The sequence below is a fragment of the Artemia sp. Qi Xiang Cuo genome, chromosome 20 (assembly GCF_049724085.1).
Source record: "Artemia sp. Qi Xiang Cuo chromosome 20, ASM4972408v1, whole genome shotgun sequence".
NCBI classification, from domain to species: domain Eukaryota; kingdom Metazoa; phylum Arthropoda; class Branchiopoda; order Anostraca; family Artemiidae; genus Artemia; species Artemia sp. Qi Xiang Cuo.
Genome location: NC_142813.1, coordinates 52,466,845 through 52,487,610, shown reverse-complemented (window position 1 = coordinate 52,487,610; position 20,766 = coordinate 52,466,845). Strand labels below are relative to the sequence as shown.

The following is a 20,766-nucleotide window of genomic DNA, read 5'->3' as shown; positions in this document are numbered from 1 at the left end:
CATATACGGAATAATTTCTGTTCATTTTAGGTTTTAATGTCAGTCCTTACTTTCAGTTAAAAAAAACGGTTTCGTTTTAATTTAATTTTATAAGTGTAGAACTGCCTCTAAGTACAGTTCCATGCTGACTTCTCTCCCTATTTTCGCTATTATAAATATTTTTTGTAACCAGCACCAAAAAAAGAACTGGCATAAATGTACTAGAGATAATTACTGTTATTGATAATACGTTATTCAACGTATGGATACATGCACGAAAATTATCTTTTGGAATATATTTAAAATGACATGAATTCTTTTTTCTTTCGGATTTTTTTTTCAATTGTGATATCCACTTTCTTTAATCTAGTTTTTTGTGTTTTTAATCTAGTTTTTTTGCTATTTAATTTAAACTGAAAATTTTTTCAAGTTTTATGGGTATAAATCAGAGATTTGTTGATACACTTTTTGCCTTTAAGGGTTGTTTTATATTTGACAATTGTTATGTTTGTAAATGGACAAAAAAGGAAACTAATTAAAAAGAAAAACAAAAAAATAGGGAAAAAATATAATAGAAACACAAAAAACGCACGGAAGTAGATTCATAATAATAAAAAATGAAGGAAATATAACTAAAGCAAGGTTTGGACTAGCTTCTGAGTTGACAGGATAAGGAATTGCGCTATTTTGTTTCACCTTTCGTCAAGACTGTGAGTCTCTTGATTTTGTAAAAGGCTAAAATAGTACCAACAACAGAAAAAACATTTGACAACAGAAAAAAAGTCTTTTGTTTTCCATGTTGACAAGAAATTGTAAGTTCTAGAATCAAAATCGAAATGCAAGGAAAATTGGTGACTAATTGTTTTCTTTTAATTGTGGATTGTGTTTAAAAAGAGTAGCATTATAATTATTAGAATTAAGAATTGGAAGCATTAGACTTAATTAATTAACTGAAAAAGCTAACGACTGGTTAAGTTAATGTTAAAAGCTATTGCACTGGCGGAATCAGGGGGACCCCCAATGTTTTTTCTTGTGCCCTCATTCATTTATTTTGTTTTTTTCTTTTTTTTAAAATTAATTTGACAGTTATTGGCGCCCTTATCACATTGGCCCCCCCACCCCTCCCTCAAGGGTTTGCTCTAGATCCAATCCTGGGCTATTGATGTATTACATTTAAAATTACCACCAAAAACGCGTATGATTTGCTATTTCAAATCGAACTGAAAAGACACAAATTTAATACTGAAGATAAAAAGATCCACATTTTGACGCGGCTTAAGTCAGCTATTAAATAAAAAAAAAACTAGTTTATTTTAACTGAAAGTAAGGAGCGACGTTAAAACTTAAAACGAACAGAAATTATACCGTATATGAAAGGAGCTGTCCCCTCTTCAATGCTTCGCTCTTTACGCTAAAGTTTTTTATTTAAAAAAAAATAGAGTTGTGACAAAATCAAACTTTAGCGTAAAGAGTGAGGCGTTGAGAAGGGAACAGCCCCATTCATATATGGAATAATTTCTTTTCGTTTTAAGTTTTAACGTCGCTCCTTACTTTCAGTTAAAAAAAACTAGTTTTTTTAATTTAATTTTTGAACGTTTTGAATTAATGCAGGTTTTGATTTTGGCTCACCGTACATGAATAATTAAAACAAACTGCATATTAATTTTACTTTTATTTGATTAAATGGCTTTCTACAAAGTTGTTTAATTTTATTTACGAACGTTTTTATTAGTAATAAATATACGTAACTTACGAATTAACTTACGTAACGAACTTCTATATTAATATATATTTTTAATATGTATATTTTGGGGTTTGCCCCCTAGTCAATACCTCATTCTTTACGCTAAAGTTTGAATTTTGTTCAAATCCTGTAAAAATGACCCGTTAATCACAAAGGTCCTTAATTTGAACAAATAGATCTTTTGAAAGTACTAAAAAATCTTCGATGAGTGAGGTATTGACTAGGGGGCGAACCCAATCATATACTTAATAACTTCTGTTCATTTTAAGTTTTGATGCTATTCCTTATTTTCAGTTGAAAAACTTTTTTTTATTTAATTTTTGGTCTTTTTTTAAAATAATGTTGGGAAATCCGGCGCCCCCTTCACAGCAATGTCCCTTCCCCATGAAAACTTCCTTCATGGAAAGATCCTCCCACATAACTCCTGACCCTCCCCCCCCCCACTACCAGAAAAAATCTCCCCTGAAAACGTCTGTATACCTCCCAATAACCAATACTATATGCTAACATTGGGTAAAGTTCATTAGGTAAACTTTTAGCCCTCCCCCCGGGGCCCTTGCGGGATTAAGTCATCCAAAAATACATTGTTGTCATATTTTCGACCATGTTGAACAAAATGACTATCTCAAAATTTTGATTGGGTGACTTTAGGAAAAAATGAGCGTGGGTGGGGGCCTAGTTGCCCTCCATTTTTTCGTTCACTGAAAAAGAGCACTAGAACTTTTAATTTCCGTTCCAATGAGCCCTCCCACGATATTTTCCGACCACGGGGTCGATAGGATCACCCCTTGGAAAAAAAAATAAAAATAAACACGCATCCGTGATCTTTCTTCTGGCAAAAAATACAAAATTCCACATTTTGCAGATAGTAGCTTGAAACCTCTACTGTAGGGTTCTCTGATACGCTGAATCTGATGGTGTGATTTTCTTTAAGGTTCTATAGATTTTAGGGGGTCTTCCCTCTTTTTTCGAAAATCAACCAAATTTTCTCAGGCGTGTAACTTTTGATGGTAGGACTAAACTTGATGAAACTTATATATTTAAAATCAGTATTAAAATCTGATTCTTTTGATGTATCTATTGGTATCAAAATCCCGTTTTTAGAGTTTCGGTTACTATTTAGCCGGGTCAGTCCTTACTTACAGTTCGTTACCACGAACTGTATGATTATGCCCTTTCGCTTATTCTGTGAATTTGTTCTAGATGGGGTTAAGAAACCAAAACTATTTAAATTTGGTAACATGGCTTTTGATGCTCTGGCATAATAGCAAAGTTTTATTTCCACAATTTTTGGTGTACAAAAACATATTTTTAGAGCTATTGGTTTCGAAATTGGGTAAAATTCTACTTTAGTTACTTTTACCTATCTTGGAAAGGGGTGAGGTTAGGAAAATGAAACTTTCAGGGATGGGTCTACAGGCTAAAATATGTCCTGGGAAGGTATTTTGAAGTACTTATCTCCTTCTCCCTCTAGAGGATCCTGAAATTTGCCTACATGAAAGGTCGGTAAAATTCTACTTTAGCTACTTTTGGCTATCTTGGAATGGGGTTAGGTTAGAAAAATGAAATTTTCAGGGATGTGTGTACATGCTAAGGTATGTCCCGGGAAGGTATTTTGAAGTACCTACCTCCACTCCTTCTCCCTCTAGAGGTTCCTGAAATTTTGCCTACATGACAGGTATACCCATTGAAATTTTGACAAAACAACATTTTACATTAATTTTCAGTTATCAGTTTCTTTTTCTCTGGCTTTAGCTCTGAAAATACAATTTCAGTTATTTGAGCAGAATTTTAAGCCATATAAATAGTTTATTTCAAAAATTTAGGAAATGTATTTGCATATCTTTAAAACCATATAAATTGGGATTGAGCAAAGTTGTGAAGCTGAAAAAAATTTTGTTGTACTTCATTTAAGCAGAAGATCTATCTTGCAAGGTTTCACTTCTATAACTCACATATTTTTAAAGGTCATCAAAGGTCAGGACCCTCTAGAGGGAGAAGGAGTGGAGGTGGGTACTTCAAAATATCTTCCCGGGACATACTTTAGCCTGTAGAACCATCCCTGAAAGTTTCATTTTCTTAACCTAACCCCTTTCCAAGATAGCCAAAAGTAGCTAAAGTAGAATTTTACCGAAAGGTCTACATGACCTATTGAAATTTTGACAAAACAATGTTTTTCCTTCATTTTCAGTTATAAGATTCTTTTTCTCTGTCCTTAGTTCTGAAAATGCAATTCCTGTTATTTGAGTAGTATTTTAAGCCATATCAATGTTAATTTTTAAAACTTAGGAAATGTATTTGAATATCTTTAAAACTCTATAAATCAGGGTTGAGCAAAGTTATGAGGCTGAAAACAATTTTGTTGGACAATTTTGTCATTTTAAGCAGAAGATTTATTGGTAAAATTCTACTTTACCTACTTTTGACTATCTCAGAAAGGGGTTAGGTTAGGAAAAGAAACTTTCAGGGATGGGTCTACAGGCTAAAGTATGTCCCGGGAAGGTATTTTGAAGTACCTACCTCCACTCCTTCTCCCTCTAGAGGGCCCTGACCTTTGATGACCTTTAAAAATCTGTGAGTTATAGAAGTGAAACCTTGTAAAATAGATCTTCTGCTTAAATTAAGTATAACAAAATTGTTTTCAGCTTCACAACTTTGCTCAATCCCAATTTATAAGGTTTCAAAGATATGCAAATACATTTCTTAAATTCTGGAAATAAAACATTGATATGGCTTAAAATTCTGCTCAAATAACTGAAATTGCATTTTCAGAGCAAAAGCCAGAGAAAAAGAAACTGATAACAGAAAATCAAGGTAAAATGTTGTTTTGTTAAAATTTCAATAGGTATATATAGACCTGTCACGTAGGCAATTTTCCGGACTCTCTTGAGGGAGAAGGAGTGGAGATGTGTACTTCGACAAACCGTCCCATGACATTCTTTGGCCTGTAGACCTATGCCTGATAGTTTCTTTTCCCTAGCCTAAACCTAATCCTAGATAGCCAAAAGTAGCTTAAGTAGAAATTTACCGATTTATTTTACAAGTTTTCACTTTTATAACACACAGATTTTTAAAGGTCATCAAAGGTCAGGGCCCTCTAGAGGGAGAAGGAGTGGAGGTAGGTACTTCAAAATACCTTCCCGGGACATACTTTAGCCTGTAGATCTATCCCTGAAAGTTTCATTTTCCTAACCAAACTGCTTTCCAGGATAGCCAAAAGTAGCTAAAGTAGAATTTTACCCAAAATTGTATTTTAGGTAAAAACTACAGATTTGAGATTTTGTGCATTGAGAAGCTATTGGGCTAAGCTTCCAGGAATAAATCTAGGTCTTGGAATGATAGGCTATTTGAAGGTTCTAATGATGGAGGTATGATCTTTGTGTAAGATTTTGGTAAATTTTTTACCAAATCATATTATTGACTTACAAATAAAGTAAACATACCACTCAATACTTTTTTTTATGCTCTTCCCAAATATAATAATCATTTTTGTCTGAAATGAATTTTACCCCCACCCCTATATAGCCTATACAAATTCATGGTATATATTTGCACATTAGGGGGGTGGGGGTAAATTTTAAACTTACCTCCCATTTACATAAGAAATAAAATATACCCCCACCCCCCTAATGTGCAAATATATTCCCTGAATTATATAGTGGTGGGGGTCAAATTCATTTCCAACAAAAATGATTATTAGCAGATATTTGGAAAGAGTGTAAAAAAGGCATCAATTGGTATGTTTACTTTCTTAGTAACTCAATAATATGATTTGGTAAAAATTTACCAAGATTTCTTTTCTGTAGTGAATACTGGGTCTATAGCCTAATAACAAAATGAACTAGTAGGTTTACCCAATAGGTTTCCACTTGACTCCCCATTTGGGTAATGCTCATTTCTAATAGATTATTCAGATAGCTAAGAAACAAAACTTGCCTCTATTATCAGAATTGCATCCTGAATCAAAAAGTAACATTAATTTTTGCTGGAAATATACTTCACCCCTATGCCTATATATGACCATTCAGGGTATATATTTGGACATTGTAGGGGGGGGTAAAGACAAAGTTCATTTCTGATGCAAATGAATATAAAACTTTGATAAAGGATACAATTTGGACTAGAGGTATGTTTGTTTCTTAGCTATCTGATTAATCTGTTAATATAAACATTAAACCCTTCCCCTCCCCCATTTTGCTCTCTCTCCAAGTATACTGCTGAAATAATTTCATTTTATCCCCCTGTTGTCTGGTTATAGCCTAGCCAAAAGTTTTGTATTCTTTTGTTAGCAATGGTTTGTTCTTAATGTCAATTTAAAAAATATGAAGGTAAATATTTAGTAGGCTAATAAATAAATAAATAAATAAATAGGGTCTTCTCTGAGTGAATATGTTTAGCAAGTTATATAGAACTATTGGATGTGTTATTTCAACATGTTTCCAAGTATCATGCTCAATTTATCAAAAATACACACCCCCCTCTCCCCCTGTGATGATCCTGCATATAGCTCTAATGGTAAATTTGTAGCTTATAATATAATTTGACAGTAGATTAATTTTTTTTAATTAACTCATTAAAAAGACAACTAAGAAAAAAATAAACTTTTAGAATCAGAATTTCATCCTGAATCCAAACATAAAATTTATTTGTGTCAGAAGTAAGCTTTACCACCACCAACCCTCTTTCCCTACCCCTTAATGTACAACATATACCCTGAGTTGCACATATAGCTGACCCTTAATTTTCTTGGTAAATATTTATATTAACAGAGTATTCAGATATCTCTGAAACAAACTTACCTCAAGAATCAGAAATTCATCCTGAATCCAAATAGGCCTATGACATTTTTTTTTTCAAATTCAATTTTAATCTAAAGAATCCTTTCCAACTTTACCCAAGTAGGCTATGTAGCCTATATTATATATTTCCAATGCATTGACTGATTCTTGATTTTGTCACCGTTGATCCAATTTAGGGGTAAACTAGTTTTAACAAGATTGACTCTTATCACAAGTATACAAGCAATATCTAAAATAAAAGAAAAATGTAACATCTTTGAGGGTCTACAAAGGGCTTAAAATTGAATTTGCAACAGAAAATGTCATTTTCAGATTCTGGATGAAATTCTAATTCTAGAGGTAAGTTTGTTTCTTAGATATCTGAATACTCCAGTAATATAAATATTTACCATTATCTGTAGGTCAATTTTCTTAAAATTGATTTTCAATTTGTCAAAATAAGGGAAAGATTGCTTGCATATATATATATATATATATATATATATATATATATATATATATATATATATATATATATATATATATATATATATATATATATATATATATATATATATATATATATATATATATATATATATATATATATATATATATATATATATATATATATATATATATATATATATATATATATATATATATATATATATATATATATATATATATATATATATATATATACTCTTTTTTTAATCTCTGCAATTTTGTTCTCAAAATAACATTTTACTATCAAGACTAAGTAAAATAATAATTACCATTGGCAATTCAGCTACCAATGGCAATTTTTATCACCAGACAGTTTTATTTTTAAACATGTTTTTAAGTTTTTGGTTACTATGGATTATTTTCCTTTTTGGGCCCAATTGAGGGCTCAACATGTAATCTTGTCAGAAGCAATTATTGAATGATGAAATAGAATAAAAGGTGATGTATTTACTTTCATCCTAGCTAAATTTTGTTCTAACCTTCAAATTTACTGCCCTAAACTCAGCTAGATTCATGGAACAAAGTGTATTGTATTTGTTGGATACTCAAACTCCTTGAGGATACTCATAGGGTCACTTATTAAATTTCTGAAGCAAGTTTCAACAACCGTTAGGTTATCAACAAATTTCCATTGGTCAGGCAATTCCTTTGCAAGGCTGTTGATCATGACTGAAAAAAAGGGGACCTAGGAGAGTACCTTGGGGTATGCCATTGTGGACAGGGAGAGGATCGGAATAATGGTTTTGGTATTTGACAATTTGCAATCTATTTTTTAAGAAGGAGGCAACCAATTTCACTAGTAAGGGATCAATATTGAAGTTGCTGACAAGTTTCTCAATTAAAATATTGTGGTTAACAAGGTCAAATGCTTTTTGAAGGTTGATGGAAATTAAATTTAGCCAGGAATTAGGCTTTTCAAGAATTTTCCCAATGTGGTCAATAAGAGAAACGAGGTAATAGGAAGTAGAGGTTGATTTTAGGTTCCCCAATTGCTTCAAGTCAGTAAGAGGTAGGGTTTTTTCCTTTAGCCAATCTGCAAGAAATCCTTCATAAAGTTTTGAGAAAATAGGAGTAAGAGTAATAGGACGAACACCTTCAAAACCAGGCTTTCTGTTTTTCTTTTTCAAAGGGGCTATGAAACCCTGTATCCAAATTGTTGGAATTTGCCCAGACTTGGTAATCTCGTTAAACAGGGAAGACAAGGGCTTAGAAAGGAAATCACTGAAGGCACTAATAAGAGGAAAGGGGGATATCCAAAGGACAAATACTTGTCTTTCTTAGTTTTTGAATTCTTCTTTCTATCTCAAGTTATTGAGCAGTCTCAAGCTGAGGATGTTACTTGATAAAGATGCACTTCTGAAATGTAGAAATGAGCTAGCCAATTAGGATTGGAATACAGAGTTTTCAGTCTCTGCAGATATTGACTCTAAGTTTAGAGTCTTTTACCAAATAATTAAGCAATTCCTGGAAAAATGCTCTAAGAATATTAACAACAATAGAAGAAAACCTTCAAAGAAGCCTTGGATTACTCCAAGTTTATTGAGATCGATAAATAAGAAGAATAATTTGTGTGAGAAAAAGGCACGTCATCCCTGTGATATAAATAAGCGAATTTATAAGAGTTATTGTAATGCCCTAAACAGACTCCTGCAAAGAGCTAGACAAGATTATTATAAAATAGAATTTGAAAAAGCATCTGGAAATCTGTCGAAAACATGGAATGTGATAAGAAGCACTTTAGGACAATCATCTGGAGGAATCTCTCAGGAAATATTCCGTAAATATGGAACCAGTCTTGCAAATCCAGACGAAATTTGTGAAGAATTTTCTAATCATTTTTCAACAGTTGGATGGAGAGTGAAAGAGTCAATTATAATCAAACCAGCCGACCAGGCCTTTCAAAATTACCTACCTAAGAAGATGGAAATCTCTTTAAATCTACTCACAGTTCAAGAATCTGAAGTTCAAAACATTGTTTATGGTATGAAAGGTACCGCTTCTGGCTCTGATATTGTTTCAATTAGAGTAATGAAAACATTTTGGGAAGTGATTGCTCAAACTTTTGTTTCATTAATTAATCAGTGTCTAAAAGAGGGAGTGTTTCCGAGTTGTTTTAAATAAGCAAAAGTAATACCAATACATAAAGGAGGGAATACTGGTGATGTTGAAAATTATAGACCGATTTCGATGTTACCCACTATGTCTAGGATACTAGAAAAATACTTTTTGGTCAGAATTTATCAGTACCTGGAAGACCAGAAAATATTTACTCCAGCACAATTTGGATTCCGTCAAGATCGCACTACTGAGCAAGCAAACATATATTTGACTAGCATTATTAAGATGGCGTTAGATAATGGATATAAAGTGGCAACTGTATTTTTAGATATTGTAAAAGCTTTTGATACAGTCAGTCATGATATTCTGTTAATGAAGTGTGAAATCTATGGGATTAGGGGTCCAGCTCTTTCGTTTTCATGTTCTTTTTTGTCTTGTAGAAAACAATATGTTCAAATTGGTAATATGGGTTCTCATGAAAATTGTATTGAGTGTGGAGTTCCACAGGGCTTGGTACTTGGACCCTTATTATTTAAATTTTTTTTTAATGATCTTCCATAGTCTGTAAGTAAACTGGAAACAAGAATGAGTGAGATCGTCAAAAAGGATAGCGCGGCTACAGTGCCTATGTTTGCTGATGATGCCATACTTCTTTAGTGGTGATTGCAAAGTCCTGCACAATTTGGATTCCGTCAAGATCGCACTACTGAGCAAGCAAACATATATTTGACTAGCATTATTAAGATGGTGTTAGATAATGGATATAAGGTGGCAACTGTATTTTTAGATATTGTAAAAGCTTTTGATACAGTCAGTCATGATATTCTGTTAATGAAGTGTGAAATCTATGGGATTAGGGGTCCAGCTCTTTCATTTTCACGTTCTTTTTTGTCTTGTAGAAAACAATATGTTCAAATTGGTAATATGGGTTCTCATGAAAATTGTATTGAGTGTGGAGTTCCACAGGGCTTGGTACTTGGACCCTTATTAGTTTAATTTTTTTTGAATGATCTTCCATAGTCTGTAAGAATACTGGAAACAAGAATGAGTGAGATCGTCAAAAAGGATAGCGCGGCTACAGTGCCTATGTTTGCTGATGATACCGTACTTCTTTAGTGGTGATTGCAAAGTCAGAGAGATTGCTCCTAGAGAGTGTACGAGAATCGCTAAATGAGGTTTCAAGATGGCTAATTGTTAATCCTGTGCGAATTATCCAAAACAAGTCTATTAGAATATTATCAGGAAAATCAGAAAGAGAATCAGTTCAAGAAGTCTTATGGGATTTTAGGATATTGCCAGCAGCAGGTCTTCATCATTTTATATATTAGTGTTTATGTATAGATACAATATGAAGCAGCTGCCGGAGTGTTTTAATGGTTGGTTTTACAGCCAATGGATTATACAGAACCAAAATATTAGGGGTAAAAATGATTATTATACTCCAACTATAGTGTCTGCCAGGTCCACGTTTTCTTTTTTTTATAAAGGGTATAAATTTATGGAATAATTTGGATAATGATATGAAGAAACTAGACAATTTTTGTGGCAATTAAAGCAAAATTGAAAGAGAAATTTTTAAGTAAGTATGAATTCTAGTTTGGTTTGTTTTGGGGAAGATTTGATTTAATTTAAATTAAGTTGTAATTGCTTGTTGGTTTGTGAGTGCGACCCCACAGCATGAATATGGTATGTAGTTGCTGTCCCTGTAGTATTATTATTATTCTTATTCTGTATTTTTTTCTTTTCTTTTCTCTCTTTTTTTCTTTCTTTTCTTTTCTCTCTTTTTTTTCTTTCTTATTATAGTGAATTTAAATGACATTATATGTATGTATTTTTTTTTACCTGTTTCATCCCACGTCAGGCGTTTGGTTTTGGGTGAATCATATTGATTTTTGTATTTAAACTTTTTGTTAAAGTTAATTAAATAAATATAGCATAGATGGGGAAACAGTGGGTAAAGAAGGGGAAAGGCTCCTGATGGTAATTGGTTGGACAATGGTGGAAGGCTCTGGTCAATGAGAGCAAAGAATTTATTTAGATTATTGACAGTAATATCAGGGGACTCAAGTAGATTGAAGTTAAGCTCCTCAAACCTCCTGCCACACAGCCTTTTATTCTTCTGGAGAAAATACCAATTTTCTGGTTTATTAGTGAACAATTCTTCAACCTTGTTTTTGTGCCAATTTACGAATTTCTCTTTTAATTGATTTTCTTAATTTGTTTACTTCACCCATTGAAAAGCATCAATTTGGTTCTAATTAGTGTTTTTATAGTTTGGTCAATAAAGAGTTTATCACTGGACAGGCACGTACGCAGGAATTTGTTTCGGAGGGGGGGACAATTTGTATCGGGGGGGGGGGCAAATCCTTCAAACCCATTATTCTGTGAGAAAAATCAGAAAATTATGGGAAAATGAAAAAAATCGTGAGATTTCGGGGGGGGGGCCGGGCCCAGAGGCCCCCCCCCTGCGTACGTCCCTGTCACTGGAGCACTTTTTAAAGCATTTTTCTGGGAAACAAATCCGATATTTATCAATTAGGTTTTTGTGGAACATAGCCATTTTCTCATCAAGATTTTTTAAGCTATAAATATTGGACCAATCTTCAGTATTCAGCCACATACCAAAAGAAAGAAGACCAGAATTTTGAAGAGGGCGATAAGTGCCATAAGTTATTGAGAAAGAATTCTTAAAATTAAAGGAGGGAGATAAAAGAATCGAAAGATGATAACTTCCACCTAATGGAGGCAAAGCTGATGGAGGGCTATAAAAATTATACATATTAGTTAAAATAACATTAAGAGAGGTATTTCCCCGAGTCGTTAGTATTTTTATAATTTTATTTACTGTAAGTGAGGAGCAAAAAGAAAACATTTTAAGGTAGTTTTCATCGCCCACTAAAAAAAGGCCAGCAATGGGGTACTTAGAAATAACGAAATCAGCACTTGTCTGCAATTGGTGGATGAATTTACGTTTTGACTCGATATGTTTATTTGGGGAGTAATAGAAAACAGCTATTGCTATAATATTAAATGGACGAGGTCTAATACTTAACCAGAGGATTTCATCGTACTCGGATAAACTAGGGACTCAAATAACCTTTGGGTAAAGCTTACTCTTAGTAAAGAACAAAACACCGCCACCTTTTTTCCGAGTGGGTGGTCTAAAGGACAGAGTTTAATAAACTCTGAATAATTTATCATGTGCAGGAACCCTGGGTCATGGGACTGTACTTCAGTAATAGCTGTAATATCAATTAGATTTGATTCTGAAAGCTCCTCGAGTTTGGTAAGCTTTTCAAAATTAATAATTTCAGCATTAGTTACTAAAAGTTTAGGAAAAAGAAACCAATTGGGGAATCTTGACAGGGAGACTTGATGAGTTTGAGAATTTCCTGGGTGGGGTTTTAATTTAATATTATGATGTTGTGGAGAAGAAGGGTAAGAGAAGGATTTACCTTGGGGATTTGGAGGTGGAGGGACGGGCACAGATACAGACAAAGCATGATGAGGAAGGTGCAACCTGTTTCCAGTTGACGGGAAGTGAGAACAATTAGGATTAAATACCAGACAATTATTAAATGCAAAAGGTCTCAGACCTGAGTCACACTGACAGGGTGGGCACGAGGGATAAAACGAATTGTTCGGAGGTGGGGTTTCGTGGAGATAGGGTAAGAAGTAGTTCAATTGGGAGGATTTTTGGTAGGGAGGAAAGGGGGAGATGGGAAGGTAAGAAAGTGCTGAGAAATGGAAATGGGCTGGGAACTTTCTGGGAAGAGGGAGGTTGGATTTGCTTGGGCAAATGATGGATGGAGGCCAGAACCAGACAACAGTATCTTGGGCGCAAGGAGCGGATAGGGTATGCAAGCCGGTCTGTGACTGGGAGTTCCTTTGTTAATATTCATTGAGTTTGGGGACAATGCACTGTTTTGATGATGAGAATTTAAGGTGTTATTACCTCTTTTGGGATGGAATTATTTGTAGGTTGACTTCTTGAATCATTTTCATAAATTGACAAAAAACCTGTAATTAGCATTAACACATCCGTTAACTTTTTTTAAAAGTCAAAATTTTTGTAAAATCTAGTTGTAATGAGGGGGCTGCCGTGACACTGTCCGTTTGAACATATTTATTCATGCTGCATTTAGTAGTTTCGCATGATGCTTGCGTTGAACCTTTGGGAAGAACTTCAATAACTTGGCACTGGGATGGGACAAGGAAAATCGTAGGACCAACTGAACTAGGCCCAGCCTCCTGAGACTTGTTTGATTTTTTTCTTAAAAAAGAAAGCTGGTTGTGTGGAGGGTCAGGATAAGGAATAGGACTGCTTAGGTCACTTAGGATGCTAAGAATTCTTTTTCTTTCAACTGGGGAACGAGGCGTTCGAGGGAAGCCAGAGCGGGGTACGGAAAGACCCGGAGAAGAAGTAAGGTTTACCTTGGATTTAATGGAGCAGTCAAGGCACATCCAGGAGTTACTCCAATTAGTAATGTCTACCCTGGCACACTTTCGGGCCCCTGTGTGGAACCAAGAGTCACAATTGGCACATTTAATAGAGTTAGATGTAACCCATAGTCTGCATTCTGGACAATATTGTTTTTGTTTTGCCATTTGGTTCTGCAAAGGTCAACAATCACAGTAGCTTTTGAGCTTAGAGAGATATTGATAGGTTGAACTCTGACAAAGAACTGATTTCCAAACTGTATCTTCAAAGGTTGTAGTTAGATTGAATACTGCTGAAGAACTTCAGCTAAGAATATTAGCGAAAAAGCTTTATATTTAATAGAAAGGAGAAAGGACTTGTACAAGAATTATCTGAGTGATAGATCATATGGAAACAAAAGGAATGCAAAAACAGTGGAGATAGCATTAAAATATGAACTAAGGAGGTGTGAAGTGGAGGCCATGGATAAAATGGATAAAAATCTGGAAGATGTAGCTAGACGGCATAATAGTAAAATATTGTACTGACATGTTAACAAATTGAAAGGGAGTTGTCAATCCGGACTTGGCCAAGTTAAAGAGAGGGATGAGGCCACAATTAGCGATAAGGAAAATACTAAAGAGAGATGGGCCAAACATTTTCAGAATTTGCTTAAACGAGATAGAGTTGCAGGAAAAGAAATAGAGGAAAATGAAAAGTTTGTGATACCTTGGATATGAAGGAAGATTTATTTTGTGAGGAAGAATTACCGACAGCGCAAAAAGGATTAAAACATAATAAGGCTCCAGGTGGTGATAGCGTGGTAAATGAGTTTCTTAAATATGGTGACTCTGAGGTTACAAATAAGTTACTGATGATTATGAATATGATTCTCGAAAAAGGGGAAGTCCCTAAGGATTTTAGGAAAACCTTAATTAAGCCACTTTATAAGAAAGCTGATAAGAATGAGTGTGGTAATTATTGAGGCATTAGTCTGGTCTCTGTGGGTAGTAAATTACTTAGTAATATGATACTTTTTATACTGAGAGATGCTGTAGACAAAGTTTTAAGAGAAGAACAGTGTGGTTTTAGAAAAGGTAGAGGATGTGTCGACCAAATTTTCACTCTTAGGCTAATAATTGAGAAGTGTATGAGTTTTCAGACACCTTTGGTCCTTAATTTTATAGATTATGAGCAAGCATTCGATTCTGTTGATAGAGGAGCTTTAGTAAAGGTTTTATCCTTGTATGGTATACAAGACAAATATATTAAAGTGATTAGTGCTATGTACATGAATAACACTGCTGCGGTTAAGGTAGGAAGTCAGGTTAGCAGCTGGTTTTGTATTAAATCAGGAGTTAAGCAGGGTTGTGTTCTATCCCCCTTTATATGGATTATTTTGATGGACTTTGTATTAAGGAGCACAGGAAAGGCAATGGGAGACCGTGAAATCAAATGGGGAGGTAAAACTATCCTGGACTTAGATTATGCTGATGATTTAAGCATCCTAGATGAAAGTGTGAGCAAAATGAATGAAGTTTTAAAGGTATTGCGAGTTCAGGGTGCTAGAATTGGTTTGAAAATTAATTTTAAGAAGACTAAGTCACTAAGGCTAGGAATAAGTGAAGATGAAAAGGTGACGTTGGGTAATGAAAAGATTGATCAGGTGGGCAGCTTCACTTGCCTTGTTAGTATTATTAGTAAAGATGGTGGGGGCAGTGAAGATGTTAAAAGCAGAATAGCAAAGGCTCAGGGTGTTTTTTCACAGTTAAAAACAGTTTGGAAGAATAGGAAGATAAGTCTGCAAACCAAGATTAGAATATTAGAAGCTACAGTGATGACAGTAGTCCAATATGGCTCTGAAGCATGGACGCTCTGAAAAGTGGATGAAGATTTGCTAGATGTTTTCCAGAGAAATTGCTTAAGGATTGTTCTGGGTACCCGGCTGACTGACCGTATTTCAAATAATAGGCTATACGAAAAATGTGGTTCAATACCGCTCTCTAGGGCTATAATGAAAGAAAGGTTAAGGTGGCTAGGGCACGTTGTCCAGATGAAGGATGATAGATTGCTGAAGATTGTCCTTTTTGTCCAACTGTCTAGGGCAAAACAGAAAGCAGGTCGTCCTCATCTGGCGTCGGAATCGTAATAAAGAAAGATTTAAAGGAAATGGGAACTTCGTGGGAGGGTGTAAAAAGGGAGGCTTTGAATAGGTTGGGATGGAGGAGGAGTGTGCGTAGCTGTGTTGGCCCTTGGCGGCTTGGTGATGCGATGAGTTGTTAGTAGTAGTAGTAGTAATAAAGTATAAAAACTAAAAGAAAACAATGCAATTTTACTTTATATCATGAAGTAGGTTTTTATTAATCTGCTTATAATTAGGGGTATAATTTGCTATGGAGCAAGGGAGGGGGTAGTTGCCCTCCAGCTGAAACTTGGTATCTTCAAAAATCTCCTCAAAACTAAGATAGGCCTACATACCTCAAGCATTTACATGCATAAGTAGCTCACATACAAATTCACTGTCCTTATAAAATATAAAAACTAAAAGTAAACAGTGCAATTTTTGATTTATAATATGCAGTATGTTTCTACTAATCTACTTATCGTCATGGGTGTAATTTGCTATGGGGCAGGGGGAGGGCTGTCGCCTCCCCTCCCCCCAGCTAAAATTTAGTACCTTCAAAAAATCATCAGAACTGAGATAGGCCTACGTATTTCAAGCATCTGTATGAACAGATCAGTTTTCTCTATTATACCTTAGCCTTTATGCTACTACATAGCTCATTTCTCAATTGGTCATTTTTACTTGAATTAAGAAATTACCTCCAACTTTGCCGCCCCCCCCCCATCATTTTGATGGAATTACACACCTGATTATCGTGTTCCCTTCCATTGCTATTGAATTTCAAATCACTTCAACTATCATTTTAGTAAATATTAGATAGGGATTTAAGTAGTATATTGAAGAGGCCTATAAAGATAACAGATACTATAGATGTATAATTAGATTCTAAAACAGATAGAAATTATAATGAGGTTTTCAGTATGTAGTTGTGACTGCTGAGAAGGAAACACTATTATGTTCTGAAAACAATGATGTTCTGAAAGGAATGATGTACTGACACCAGCTTTTGAAACTTTTTTAAAGAACTTTGTAGCAGTCTGGATTTAGGCAACAACTTTTCTGAAGTTGCTTGAAGTTTTGCTGAAGTTGCTGAAGTTTTCTGATAGTAAAAAAAATAAAATTAGTACCTATAAATTTCTTATTTAATGCTACTCCCAAACATCATATTGCTTTTCTGACAGTGCAACTCTCTCCCCTTAATCTTCTGTGGAATTCTTGATTCACTGAAACAGACATATCCTTAGAATCAGAGTTTCATCTTGAATCCGAACATTATTTTCATATCTGTTGCAAATTTGCTTTTTCCACCTCTCTTCCTCTACTGGTCAAATATATGCACTGAACTCCTAAAATGATCCTAATGAACTCCAAAAAATCCTAAAATGCTTATTTTACTCTTTACTTTACCCCCAACCCCCTTAATATGCAAATAGGATATAGCCCAAATTATACATATCCCATGCATGATTACTTCAATTCTTAATTACATCATTCTATTGTTTAAACAGATTTAATGGCAATAATCCGAGAAACAGAAAACACCTGGGAATTATATAATTTGTACTATATGTGTATAAATTAGGGGGATTTGGGGGTAAATTCATTCACAAAATTTGCCTCTTTAGGCCCCATTTCCAGACATTTAATTTTTTGTAGTTCTTTGTGTACTGGGGTCCTCTTGACCCAAGGACAGCATATTTCTTAATACAGTAAAAAAAAAGTTTCTTGGTTCTTTTTGTACTTCGTTTTTGGATTGATCAGTTTTGTGTCTAATTTTATCTAATGTATTAATTTTTTTTAGTCATTTGGGGTCTTTTGGCTCAAGGACTTGCTGTGTCAAAGGACATGATTGTGTAATCAATTTTCTGAGATATTTTTTTAGTCTCTTTCAGGTGCTTATAACTCAAAATCACTATTACTTTCCTCAAAATCACAATTACTTTCGTCAAAATCAAGGAGTATAAACAATAAATAAACAAAATTGCAAAACACTCCAACACATCAATCAACTTACACAAAAAAACAGAACAGGGCTAGAAAAATAAGTAAATACAATGCGTGAAATAAAAATAGCAAGAAGTAAAGGAAATCTCAATATTTTATTGCATAAATATTATGGACATAAAGAATATTTTTTAAATCCATTTTAATCTTATGATCAACTTTATTGTTTGACTAGGTAGTGGTAGATTATATTTATTGTCGTTTTTTTCTCTCAGAGATTTATTTTAGTACCATTTTTAAAAATGTTGTCATACTCTTTGCTATACCCAGTATAAGTCTTTTTTCTTTTCAGACTTATTTGAGATGTTAAGATTTTTTCTTTCAAAGAAAAGATTTGATGGAGATGGTGGGAATATACTTCTGCTTCTTCTTTTGTATATTCTCCAAGGTATCCCCCTAGGGCTATCAGCTAGTATCCCCATGCTTCTTCAAAACAGACATATCAGCTATAAGGAACAAGCAAAATTCAGTTTTGTTTATTGGCCTTTCAGTTTAAAATTACTATGGGCACCATTAGTTGATTCATTGTTTTTCAAATCAGTTGGAAGAAGAAAAACATGGCTCATTCCAGCTCAGTATGTTCTTGGATTAGGGATGATGTTGTTGTCTGGCCATATTGAAAATTTGATGAATGACAGCCATGTTCATGTTGATATGCTGACCTTTGTATTTTTTGTACTTAATTTTCTGGCTGCAACCCAGGATATTGCAGTTGATGGTTGGGCAATCACTATGCTAAAAAGGTAACCATTTTCTTTATTATTGTTACCTTTATTGTTTTTGATCAACCCGAAATAAATTATAGGCCATCTGGCAACCAAAGTCCTTTTGTTAAATTTTTGGATGTTTTGATTGACATTTGCTGGCTAAGATATGAAGGCATTAACAGTCAATTTTTTCTTTAAAGCTGGTTCCAAATATACTAATTGCTACCCCTGGAAAATACTCCATCTCATTTGGGCCAAATGTAGCCCAAGGTGCATAAACAAATCCTGATTTTGTTGGTTTCTTTCATATTGACTTTATTTGGCATTATTAATTAACCAGTTGATGAGGAAAAATTGCAAGAAATATTGAAAAACCCCCATAAAATCAACAAAGTTTTGCAAATACCCAGCAAAATTGACTTTTCATTGATATTTGTGACAAGCTGAAATAATTCCTGATTAATACTTATAAGTTAGCAAGAATTAGCCCGACTTAGAGGGCAAGCCCAGGTAGACAGTAGAAAGTCTTTCTGGTCAGGGGCTTTCTGGTCCCCCCAAATTAAAATTATTGCCATCATGGTTTTAAGGTAACCTTCAATTTTGTTTTATTTATTTAGGTCTTAATTCATGTTTTCACTTTTTTATATATTTTTTATGAAGTCCCATCCCAAAGCAAGAAAACCTTGAACAATAAAGAAAACAAGGTGAGCACATATAGTGAAAAAAGAAAACACAAATATATTGATCTCCACTCATCCATCCTCAATGGAGGAAAAAGAGTAAAAATGGAGATAAAACTACACATGACAATGTTGCCTTTCTTGCTGTTATGTCAGAATGGGCCTCTTCAATTTTAGTTTTGCTTTTATTTGTCTGTATGGGTATAATATATTTTTTGTTTTATTTTTTTTGGTTACATATATATTATATGTGTGTATTTTATGATTACATGTATTTTAATGGTTATAATGTAATCTGATGGTAAAAATGTATATATCTTGCAATAATCATTACTTCTGATTTATTAATATTTTAATTTTAACTTATTAAACTTAGATCAAGAATGTATAAATTGCAGGAATTTATCTTGCATTTTCTCTTGTAAGGTTATATGCTATGACCAAACTTGTAATTAGTTTTGAACAGCCAATAAATTTCTTATTGTTTTTATAACTCTTTTACTATTCAGTTTTAACAACACAAAAAGAAACACCAAGAATTGAGTGCTTTATGTCATTTGTAACCACAAAAATAAATTGAAGGACCTAAAGTGTTTTTGAATAATGGATAATCTACTTGGCTCAGCATTTTAGTAAAATGTGGTTGAAGTACTGAGGATATTATTCTTCACCCTTTGGAACCTTAGTGCTATTCATACCTGAAAACTGGTATTTTTAGACTTCTTTTTTTCGAAAACATGAAGCATTTTGGGCATTGCCTTTTGTCACAAGAAAATTGACTAAGTGCCACAATTGAATTTGTGCCACAAGAAAATTGAATAAGTGCCACAATTGAATATGTGCCACAAGAAAATTGAATAAGTGCCACAATTGAATTTTTGATACAAAAAAATTGAATAAGTGCCATAATTGAATTTGTGCCACAAGAAAATTGAATAAGTGCCACAATTGAATTTGTGCCACAAGAAAATTTAATAACTGCCACAATTGAATTTGTGCCACAAGAAAATTTAATAAGTGCCATAATTGAATTGTTGCCACAGGAAAATTGGATAAGTGCCACAATTGAATTTGTGCCACAAGAAAATTGAATAAGTGCTACAATTGAATTTGTGCCACAAGAAAATTGAATTTGTGCCACAAGAAAATTGGATAAGTGCCACAATTGAATTTGTGCCACAAGAAAATTTAATAACTGCCACAATTGAATTTGTGCCCAAGAAAATTGAATAAGTGCCATAATTGAATTTGTGCCACAAGAAAATTTAATAATTGCCACAATTGAATTTGTGCCACAAGAAAATTGATAAAACTACACATGACAATGTTGGCTTTCTTGCTGTTATGTCAGAATGGGCCTCTTCAATTTTAGTTTTGCTTTTATTTGTCTGTATGGGTATAATATATTTTTTGTTTTATTTTTTTGGTTACATATATATTATATGTGTGTATTTTATGATTACATGTATTTTAATGGTTATAATGTAATCTGATGGTAAAAATGTATATATCTTGCAATAATCATTACTTCTGATTTATTAATATTTTAATTTTAACTTATTAAACTTAGATCAAGAATGTATAAATTGCAGGAATTTATCTTGCATTTTCTGTTGTAAGGTTATATGCTATGACCAAACTTTGTAATTAGTTTTGACCAGCCAGTAAATTTCTTATTGTTTTTATAACTCTTTTACTATTCAGTTTTAACAACACAAAAGGAAACACCAAGAATTGAGTGCTTTATGTCATTTGTAACCA

The 20,766-nt window shown here is 33.6% G+C and overlaps 1 protein-coding gene across 3 annotated transcripts in view; it reads left to right on the top strand.

Moving 5' to 3' along the window:
• The first annotated feature begins 2,975 nt into the window (after positions 1–2,975).
• The window catches only part of LOC148940348 (acetyl-coenzyme A transporter 1), a 62,632-nt gene continuing 44,841 nt past the window's right edge, over positions 2,976–20,766 (top strand). The window contains exons 1-2 of one of the 3 annotated variants that reach the window (XM_089106256.1): positions 2,976–3,018; positions 17,911–18,361. In XM_089106256.1, coding sequence (XP_088962382.1) covers positions 17,922–18,361 — 440 coding nt within the window. In that variant the 5' untranslated portion in view covers positions 2,976–3,018; positions 17,911–17,921. Of the gene's footprint in view, positions 3,019–5,058; positions 5,092–6,714; positions 6,862–17,910; positions 18,362–20,766 lie in introns of those variants that run through there. The other 2 variants (XM_089106257.1, XM_089106255.1) reach the window with 2 other exon arrangements.